At 49.8% G+C, this 10,892-nt stretch overlaps 1 protein-coding gene across 1 annotated transcript in view; it reads left to right on the top strand.

The window, feature by feature from the left end:
* Positions 1 to 639: 639 nt before the first annotated feature.
* Positions 640 to 10,892, top strand: part of GABRE (gamma-aminobutyric acid (GABA) A receptor, epsilon) — a gene marked incomplete at its 5' end in the record, with an annotated part of 30,431 nt that continues 20,178 nt past the window's right edge. Inside the window, 2 exons of the mRNA XM_009869495.1 lie at positions 640 to 788; positions 983 to 1,050. Coding sequence (XP_009867797.1) covers positions 640 to 788; positions 983 to 1,050 — 217 coding nt within the window. The remainder of the gene's footprint in view (positions 789 to 982; positions 1,051 to 10,892) is intronic.

The following is a 10,892-nucleotide window of genomic DNA, read 5'->3' as shown; positions in this document are numbered from 1 at the left end:
GGAGTTTGCATAAGGCTTTAATTTCTGAGGATCTACAGGGCAGATGGCTGAGTTCCTTGCAAGCCGGACTTGCATGCTGCCTGCTTGGTAGTTTTAGGACCACTTTCCTCTGAAATGCTTTTACTGCAAATGCCTTACTCCTCAAAAATGCTGTTTCCTCACTATCTTCTTGCTCAGGGGAAGCTTGCTTCGGGTGCAAGTGGCAGGCAGAGCAGCTGAGCTATTTGGGCTTAAGAGGCAGCTCCAGGAGCAGGAGCTGCAGAGGCAGAGGAGGGACAGGAGAGGGATGGGCAGGAACGTGGCGTGGGAGGGCAGGGACTGGCTCTCACAGTCTGGGGATGAGCTGTGTGTCTCCAAAGGATGCTGAGGAGCATGTGGAACACCCCATGCCTGCTAGTCCTGACTGCTGGTGGCAAGGCCCCTGCATGTCTGGAGACCCTGGAGTGAGCAAAGGGGCCAGATGAGTTGTGTCTTCTTGGCACTGTGTCTGAGAGATCCCCGAGCTCCTTATGTTCTGCCTCGTAGGAGCACTGCATCCTCCCCCTTCAGTATCTCTGAAACCCAGCTGTGCTCCTACTCCCGCAGAGCACCAAAAAGCTGCCACAGCAATGTCTCTCTCCCTTTGTCTCTCCGGTCCAGGTGCGAGAGCACAGAGGAATACGATTACGATTACCTCAGCATCAATAAAACCTGGGTCCTCACCCCCAAAGCACACGAGACTGATGCCACGCAGATCCTCAACTCGCTGCTGAAGAACTACGATAACAAGCTGAGACCTGACATCGGCAGTAAGTGTCCCCTGAAGTCCCCTGTGCCCATAGGTAGTGACCTGTGCCTTGTGTTTTCTGTGCTTTTGTGGCTGCTGTAGTTGGGATTTTTGGTGAGATGGAGCCAGGCTGATCCCAGATGCTCCCCTGGTCCTCGGGAACATTTGTGAGGGGCTAGCCCCAGCTCATCTGTACTTATTTTATTTTCTTTACAGTTAAGCCCACGTTTATCGATGTGGATATCTACGTGAACAGCATCGGGCCGGTGTCTGTCATCCAGATGGTGAGTGGTGTCATTGCTGCAGGGTCGAGGTATCGCTGCAGCCGGGAGCGTGGGAGGTAGCTGGCCCCGCGCGGCTGGCAGGCTGTGTCATGCTGTCTAGACGTGGTGTGAAGGTGGAGTTGTCATTAGAAGAGGTGGATTTGTTTCTCATCCCTTGGGAAGAGGTGCTCTGACCTGCTGGAGCTAGAAGGGCTTGACAACCATCCCTGGTTTGGAGCAAGGTCTTTTTGGGGAGCTCAGCAACCCTAACATGCTCATGAGCTCAGGGAGAATGATGATGATACTCTTTGGTCCCCACTGGCAACGTGTGGACAGACCCCTCTGCCTGGTGGCTTTGCCTTCTTGGATCCTGTTGTACTGGGAGCTGTGGAAACACGCCCCGGAGATGCTCGTTGGTCTGAAGAGCCTCCAGGCCACGCACTGGAGAACAACTGTTCATTTCTTTCACAGCAAACTTCCATTATTTCCCTGTGGAGTTGTCTTTCCCTCTTTTCTAGCAAGAACCCAACCTGACTGCTGTCAGGTTTTGAAAGACTTTTTGGCCCAATGGGCAGTGGGGCGGCAAGGACAAAAGGGAGGTAGAGCCAGGACAATTTGGCTTTTCTTGTCTATCTCGATGTAAAACAGAGCAGAAACAAAACTAGCCCCCTTTAAACAAAAAGTCCTCAGGATGGGTATGTTATTTTTAGTTTCCTGAGCAGAAAATTTCCACTGAACAAACCCCTCTGGGGATGGAGGAATGGCATTGTTGTCGTAGTACCACTTCTACAACAAAAAGCATTTTGAAGCAGCCCTTCCGACTGGCCACCACCAAGCGTGTGCCTCCAAGCAGCACCTGCTCCTGAGCCACCAGATGGACGCCTGGCTGGGCTCTCGCTTGCGTGATGAGGGCACCATCAGGAGGTTGAGCAGGGACGGCCTCAAGGCAAAAAAAAATTTCCTTTCATTGTTTCTGTGGGCCCGGACTCCACGAGGAGAACCACAGCCCAAGCCACGTGGATGTCATCGCTGGCTGCCAGCAGATGCCACAAGCTCCTCCATCCCCTGTGGGTGTGTGGACATGAAGCCACAGTCCCATAAGAGCAGCAGTGCAGGGGGAAGGGTGCAGGGATGGTTTGCACTCAACTCCCCAGCCACTGATGTGTCTGGAGATAGAGCATAAGAGTCATGTTATAGGTCGCTGTCCCACTTGCCTTACACTGCCCAAGGATATGCCAAGAAAAAACATCATTTCTTCTCTTTCCCCCTTATCTTTACCCCTTTCCACCCTCTGCCCTACTCCCTGTTGCAGGAGCACTGCGTAGCCATGCGGGTCGTAGTAGTAGAGAGTGGCTTACAAAATCCAGTCTTGGATCCAGAGTTCTTCTCCTAAACGGAGATTCCAGGCACGGCTGCTAGTCTGGTTTCCTAAGAAACATAACTTATGCCATGGTGATGGGTGTGTGAGAACATATGTATGTCCATCCCAGTATTTTAGATTCACGGGGCTAATACCAGCCATATATGGCTGCAGCTATAGGAGCTTCAGGCTTATTCAGCATCTCCAGTATTTCTGTGAAAACAGAATGCAAGGCAGTGACAACAGCCATCTCCACCGAGGGGAAAAACTGTTGTCTGAACTCAACCCTAACTAGATACCGAAGAATCATATGAGGGACCCCTGACTGTTCCTAGAGCTGCTCAGTCCATGCATTCAGCCCTTTCTGAGAGTCAGCAGAAGCTTTTATGCTCCTTGAAGTGAGGGTCCATGACTGCACAGGGGAGTCTCAGCACACGTAGTGTGAGCCAGAAGCACGGAGGCCAAGGCTAGCACCTGGAATTGCCCACATCTGCAGGGATCTGCTGGGGAAGCTGCTGCCATGGGGCTGATACTAAAGATACTGAGGACAGCTAGACCCAGGTCTTGTAGCCTTGGATAGCAGCTTTCTGCCATCCCTACTCTGAATATAGCTCGTGAGAGAGGCTGTACCCTGCTGTAGAGTCTCCCAAAACAAGAGAAAAGGGCTGTGGTGAGGGTGCTGCCGTGTCACCTCTAGCCTTGGCTGCTTCGCTTGTTTTGTGCTTGTTTGCTTTTCCACGCTGATGCAATGAATTAAGTCATTCTGTGGGTCGTGCCAGCCACCGACAGGCTGACATCAAACGCATGATACAGGTTGTCTTTGTTGGGGGAGTGTCGTTTCTGCTTTGTCCCTTTTTATATAGCTTCTCCCAACCTGAGCAGCTCTGCCTTCTCCCAGCTGTCAGCCTGTCCCACGTGCCTGATCTTTGCCTTTTCCCATACGCAACCTGAGGAAAAGCACATTTCCAAGGGGAGGGAACCAGAATTTGACTCGGAGATAGATCTCTCCTGAGCCCACGGGTGAGATTTCTCTCTGCTGCAGATACTCATGCAGAGGCTCACACAGGCTGGAAGGTCCACTGGAGGGGAAATGTCCCATTGATATCTTTTAGGTGCATTGCGATGACAGAGCCTTACATAAATATTTCTATTTCACTTAGCCAGGCTATGTAGAAGATAAAAACCTAGTTTTGCTTTTAAGAAATACAGCAGCATTACTGTGGCTATTAGCTTGAACCTGTGGTCTGTGCATCTGAAGCTGAAGGCTGCCGGGTGGCCTCGTGTGCTGGTGGAATAGAAGGCTCCAACTTAAGCAATGTTTTTTGAATAACAGTACCCCATGATCTTCTTCTCACTCCTCAAAGGGTTAATTTCTCCTTGCTGCCTTCAGCCTGGTGATTTTCTGACAGGGCTTGGAAGCTGGCCCTGCATGGCCACGGCTCAACCTCCAAATGATAAATCATGTAAGGATACAAAACTGATTCCGGTCCTTAAAAATGAATAGGTGATTTGAAAATGCCCTGTGCTGGGTGTGAATTCTGCATCCCCCTCATCAATCATTTGTCATAAATAACATTAACATTCAGGAGTCAGCAGAAGGCAGGCAGGTTTGGAGGGGGAAGAAATGTAAAGTGATTTCCTGGTATCTTTTGTAGACCAGAATGGCACTTTTGTTTCCTATGTAGGTAGTTGAACAAATTTTACATTTCTCTTCTTCCTGGGGAAAGCGTCCTCTGTGCTCTGCCAGCCAAAATGTGGCAGTAACCTGACGTAAAGCTAGGAGATGGTTAAGTGATAGGAAGTGGGACAGGGTTTAGTGGAAAGAGGATGATCTTAGAGGGAAAAGGGTGCAGAAAAGTGGGACCATCAGGTCCCACAGCTCTTTGCTCCAGTCACTGCAGGGACTGAGATTTCCTCCCCATCCCCAAGAGCCTGTTGTCTTTGGGGGGCACTGGGACACTCAGCACTTCTCAGGATGCTGGGAAGCTGCGTTCACACCATCGGGGAAAGGGTGCGTTCAGCCACGGTCCCTTCCAGAGCCACCTGCTGCCGCTGGGTGCCGGCCAGCAGCACCTCCAGCCAAATGAGTTATCACCCACAGCGACACAGCTTTCCAAGCTGTGTCATGGATCTGGATGCCCAATTAGATTCCCATTAACACAGGCGGTGTTTAGGTGTCCTTGGCTTATCACTAAGCTGAGCCTGGTGCAAAGACCCGTGTTGATTCTCCGAGCGTGTTTGTGAAAAGAGGGGCCAGGGAGGGCTGCGGCAGCGGGCACCGGTGGAGGAGACTTTTGGTTCAAATTTTTCGCTGACTGGTTGTTTGCTGGAGGGATTTGCTCCTGGTTTTGTTTTGTAATGTCTTTATTGCTATAGATTATAGCTTTAACTGGTGTCAAGGGCACCTAGAGTTCTGGATCACCTTCCTTTAGGGATGTTTAACTCTCAGGAAATGATGCTGTAGAAGTAAAGCAGTTGCCAACTATTGGGGCTGAGTGTCTTTCAGCCCTGAGAATGTCCGTGAAGTGTCCATGAGAGCCAACGTGCGTGGAAGGGGAAAAAGTGCTTCTGTTCTGAGCTTGGGGATGGAGCAAACCTTGCCCAGAGCTTCTCAGATTCCACCCAGAGGTCAGAGCTGAACGTCCTTTTCTTCCTTTCTTGTGCAAACCCAAACGTGATGCTCAGGGAGCTGAACGTTGAGGACATAGTGCAAACACTATGGTAGCCTCGAGTGAATGGAAATATGCAGAGGCATACCTTGGTTACCTGCTCCAGGTGTCTGGGCTCAGGTCTTGTTTAGATGCTGGAGAATCCTCGCTTCGGTACGTGCAAGGAGATGCCCTCATGTGCCAAACTCTGTAGCAAGGTTTGATGACAGCTGTTCTGCTGGGATTGTGCACCACCTCAATTTCATTACTTAATAAAGGTGGAAAGAAAAAAATTGGCCTCTGTCATTCACCAAGGGCCAGATCCTGCTGCCTCTGAGGTGCCTGTAATTTCCAAGTGGTGGGACTAAGCTCATGCCTCTGTTATTACAGCAAATTATTTTCTTATCTCTTCCTGGGAGCTGGGGACTGGAACCCAAAGAAGGCGATACATCCAAATACACATGTTGAATATTCTCCCTCTCCCTCTTTAGGAAAAAGATGCTCACACTATTAAATTTATAAGGCTATGCTTGGCTGCATTAGTTACCATGCAACACACTAACGAAATTGAACATGAAGAATGTATTTTCCCACGTCTGGAGTACTGCAGAATAGATTTAATAGATTTGCATGTATGGTGCATTTGTGAAAACCCTGTGAAAAAGGGGAAAGGAGGGAAAGGGGAATGTTTATTCATTATCAGCTGATGAATAATTAATTTACAAACGTTGTCTTGTTAAATATAAATTAAATCCTCATTTGACACACTTTATAATTTAGGAGTATAAGCCCAGCATGAATGAAGAGAACTCCCCACTGACTGCTTTCATGTAAATCTTGAGGAGCCGGGGAGGGAGATTTGGCTTTCAAAGTTAAACCTGACAGAGGGTGGTGGTGAGGAAGGGGGCTGCTGTGACAAAGCCAGCTTGGGGACCTGGGACACTTTGTCTTTGCTTTCCGTGCGGGGATGGCTTCACGGGGCAGGGAGGCAGCGACTGTCCTCCTTTCCCAAGGGTTGCTTCTTCCCCACTTAGAGCCGTGGGTGACTGAGCTGCTGGATCGTGGCTCTTTGAGTAAAATCCCCGTTGATGCTGCATTATCAGGCTGAGCTATCCCAGCAGCAGGGGCAAAGATCCCCAAGAGAGGAGCTCGGCTCTACAAAAGCCGCGCAGGGCTAAGCCACCCTGAGGTAGTTCAAGCTATCTCTGCACAGAAGAGGAGCTGCATCCCAAGGAAGAGTGGCTGTGCTTTGTTGGAAGGCAGTTAGTGTGGGAGCCACAGCGAGAAGCCTTTGGGTTACAGCCCTGGTGTCCCGCTGCAAGGCTTGGGTTAATATCTCCGTTTCTTCTTAATAGATGGGGAAAGCGAGACCCGTAATAATTGTCTGGCTCTGAGGAACGCTTAAGTCTTGATTATACTTAGCTTTGGCTGCTTTGGAATAAGTAGGAAGGAAATGAAATGAAAATGGCACACTTTTTAAAATGCTGGAGCACAAGATAAGCCTGTAGGTAAAGGAAATTTGTTACCTCCCCCTCTTCTTCCCTGATAATAATAGACTCCGGTGGTTGCACAGCACTTCTCAACCGAAAGGACTTAAAAATGCTTCACAAATCATCTGTCTAGGAGGCAATAGCCCAGATGTACCCACTTCTCGGGCGGATTGCAATGCCTGAAGCACGCCGCAGCGCTCTGCCAAGGACTGCACGCTCTCCTTGGCCTGCCCGGTGCGCAGCAAGAGTCAGGCACGAGCATCAATCTAGCGAATTTGCACTCACGTAACGAGCTACGTCGGGTTTCGGTCCCTGATAAAGATGTATATCGCAGAGATGCAAAGTGTTGGGAAATGGGTATTGCTCGTGAGGGGCCCCAGTGCTTTTTCTGGCTGTTACTTTCCATGCCTGAGTGATGGCTCGGTGCCGCCGGAGCTGGCGGTGCATTTATAACATCTTCACAAATATTCATTTGCTTGGAAAGTGCTCATATCTCTTGATGCCTTGATGTTCAGAACGGTCACCTGAGCCCATTCCTGTGTGCCCGGGTGCTACGAGAGGGACCGTTCCTCGTGGAGCTGCTCGTGGTTGCGTGACAATGAGGGTGGGTGCCCAGAGAAGGGCAGTGGCTGTCCTCTCACTATTGGTAGCCATTGCCTTAAGAAAAAAAAAAAAATCATGAGGAATAGCACCTATTGCATGTAAATTGTGGGACAAATCAGAAACCGCAGCAGAAAGTCTAACGAAATGAATTACTCCCATCCTGAACACATCCCAAGAGCTTCTGCAAGTTTCAGGGTCTGATCCCAAACCAGAAAAGGGCTGATTTATTCACTATGAATAATTCAACCAGCTCCTTTTATTATCCAGAACATACACTAATCCCCTCTAGATATTTTTTTGTGTGACATCCATGTTGGTATTTTATTTATAGGCTGTTTATTGTGCAGAAAACACATGGAAGTCTGTTATCAGGGAAGATGAATGAAAAGCAAAGGGTTTGCCTCTAAATTCGGACCTAAATAAGATACGAAAATCTGGACAGCGGCCTCCTGGAGGGAAAAGTGCTTTTCTTCAGAGGTGTTTCTGGAGAGCAAAATCCTGAAGTTAATTAACATCTGTGCTCCCCAGTCCAACGCTAAATGTGGAACGTGGCTGTTGCTCGGCTGGTTTTTCTTAAACTGCGGCTTCAGTCCTGGCACACGGGTGCCTCCGCACAGCCCACAGCTCGGGTGGCCTCTGGTCCTCGGGCAACACAGGATAAATCAACATTCATAACGAGGGAAGCAGCTCTTGTAAATTCCTTCACGGATCAGATTTCTGACCTTCTGCTGGCGGGAATGCCTCAATCTCGCATTCGTTTTGTGCCAGCCGTTGGAGAAAACTCACATTTTCTCCAGCGGTGCTGAATGTAGAGGGGTGGGGCTTGCTCTGAAGGCAGCCCAGGAAGGATGCTCGCTGTCAGCACTTCCCGAGCAGCTCGCTGTGCCCGGGCCGAGAGCGTTGCAACTCATAAATCCTCACCCTTACTCACATAAAACCTTTCTAACTCAGCCCGTGACCCCAGCAGCTGTGTTCCCGCACTCCCTTTCCAGAGGTGTCTGCCAGCAACTGGGTTTCTGCTTGTTAATAGACCACGGTGGCAGTTTTCCAGTGACCAGGAGACTCTCCTTACTGGGGTCTGGACCAAGCTGGAGGGACGTGCTCTGTCCTGGCTTTGGCAGGCCATTTGCAAAGAGGCTTTGCTGGGATGCACAGACGTGGACGCGGCTGGGTGATGGGAATGCTGCCTTGCCCGTCACACACCGGTAGGGATGTGCCTGGGAAGATTCAGGCTCAGAGCTGTTGTGTGCAGCTGTATCTTACAAATAAAACCGCGGATGCAGCCGTCTCCATCCCGAGCGCGTTAGCCGACGGAGTCGCTCTGCGGTTGCCCTGCTTCTCCGTATGGAGACGTGTGCGTGCGTGGACAGATCAGGAAGCGTGTGTTTGACTCAAATACTGATGTGTGCCCCAAATCTCATTAAACTGATTCTTCCAAGTCAAAGGGCAAACACTGTTGTGTCAAAATTGAAAGAGACAGGCTCTGAGCTGTACCAGTAGTTGTCACTTGATGGGCTGAATGATTTGTTAAGGCAGGGTTGATTTATCTGAACTGAAGGGTTTAGATCTTTCCACCGGAGAGGTCTGCATATTTCAGGTGTGTGACAGCCAAGTCAAAGAGCTGGTCAGGGGCCAGAGTTTCTGGTCTGGGGCAAACAGCCAGCGTCAGAGGAAAGGGGGTCTCGCTCTTCCCTCCCACTTCGGACAAACGCACAGCACCCTTAAGCATTTCCGAGGGAAAATGGGTTTAGGGACAATCAAAACAGTGATAAATTCTGTCCTGTAAATAAAGCGTGAAAATGAGTATTTGAAAATAAAAGTCAAAGCAAAGTGAATCAAATGGATGAGGGTAAAGGAAAATACTTTACTGAAGTAAATAAATACTGACGAAAAGAAAGTTTCTGAATGCAGTGATGAGGTTAAGGTGTAATTCATTGTAGATTTTGACGATTTTTATTTATTTTCAACAAAACTTTTTTTTTTCAGTAGGAATCAGTTCTGTTTATTTCCTGCCTTCCCAGATAAAGCAGTCCTACCGTCTCCCCTAAAAGGCTGATGTGCAATCTGCCTGCTATAAACGTGTTATGAAACGGAGACCATTTTTCAGAATTCCGTGGCTGTGGGTGACCAGAGGCAATGCGCTTCAAGAACCTCTTCATGCCTCGATGTTAAAGGCTGAATATTCAGACTATTACATCCCATCTCCGTGCGCAGGAAGGGTTTAATTGCCCATGATACAAATTGCAAGCGAGCAGCCGCGGAGCGGCGGTGCTGCCAGCCTGAGCCTCCCCGTGGCACTGGGGCTGGCTTCTCCTCCCTGCAACCCCTTGCATCTAATTTTCATTTAATAACATTTCCTTATGCTTCAACGTAAACATAAGGAAATACTTCTTTATTGTGAGGGTAATGGAGCACTGGAGCAGGCTGCCCAGAGAGGTTGTAGAGTATCTGTCTCCTGAGACTTTCAAAACCCACCTGGATGTGCTCCTGTGGGATCTACTCAAGGGAATCCTGCTCTGGCAGAGGAGTTGGACTAGATGGTCTTCAGAGATCCCTTCCAACCTCAACCATTCTGTGATTCTGTGATCTCCTCTGTGCTTCCAGGCACTTCTTCCATGCCTCTGTGTCTTCAGCTTGGTAAGGAGATACATGTTAGGGTCAGCAAGGGCATGGGCAGGTGGATCTTCAGTCTCCTGCCATGATGCCTCACACTGGTCTTCAACAGCCCATCCTTCTCGGCTGTGGGCTTGGTGATGCTGCAGCCACTTCACAAGCAGTGCTGCTGAGATTAGCCCCATCATTTCCCAGCGCGACAGCTCCTCTAAGCCCCAAGTAAATCGTGCTGGCTGCATGGGTACTGTGCGTGGGGAGATAAGTCTGGTCAGGGGTGTTGGGCTTGCTGTGTGCTGGTAGCATGAAGCGGATGGAAGCTGGGGACCCTGGTACAAGCCTTGCTTATCCATCTTCGTGCCCAAAGGACTTTGCTGTGAGGATTTCTGTCCTGCAGTTAGCTGGGAAGGGCTCTAAGCATCTGATGTTGAGAATTGCAGGCGGCGATAATGGCTCACCCACAGGCAGATGCCCATGGGATGTGTGAACCAAAACACTTCGGAGTGTGGGTGGGGGAACACCTTGTCTCCACGGGGCTGTGGAACAGGGGAGGTCAGAGCAGGGACTTTGCAAACGTTGCAAGCCTTGTTTCTGACACTTCCCCCTGATCTGCTTTTCCTTCCCTCCAACCTTGCCGATGTACCTGTTACACCTCCCACGCCAGACCTGTGTCCCTTGGTCTGTCATCCTCCTCCACAAAGCCACCTCAGTAGTGTAGTGAGGATAAGGAGAGGAAGCGGAGCAGCAGGGTAGAGAAGTGGGGAAAAAATTGGTGGGAGTCAGATCGGTTGTTTACACAGCCACAGGGAGGTAGGAGGGTGAAGTTAAGATGATAGCTGCCCGATCTGCTCTTCATGTGCTCCTTGAAAAGCAAAACTGAAGGCAAAGAGAACTGTAATATTCTAGACAACCATTTCCTTTCATGATCTGGCAGCGGTGGACAGACATACAGACGCGTCCAGAGCTTGCAGTCTTAGTTTGTCACGTTAATTTGTACCTTGTGAGATGGTATAATTGACCCTGCTTCCCCCTGCCACAGCAACGAGCCACGGTGGTGACATGGCTTGGAGCAGCGTGCCAGAGGGATTTGCAGAAAAAAATCTCAACGGGAGGCTTGGGGATGAAGGGGTCTCTGCAGAGAAGGTAGGGCTG

The sequence above is a fragment of the Apaloderma vittatum genome, unplaced genomic scaffold (genome assembly GCF_000703405.1).
Source record: "Apaloderma vittatum isolate BGI_N311 unplaced genomic scaffold, ASM70340v1 scaffold4885, whole genome shotgun sequence".
Taxonomy (NCBI): Eukaryota; Metazoa; Chordata; class Aves; order Trogoniformes; family Trogonidae; genus Apaloderma; species Apaloderma vittatum.
The sequence above is the reverse complement of the archived record's forward strand: the minus strand, read 5'-3'. Positions and strand labels throughout refer to the sequence as shown.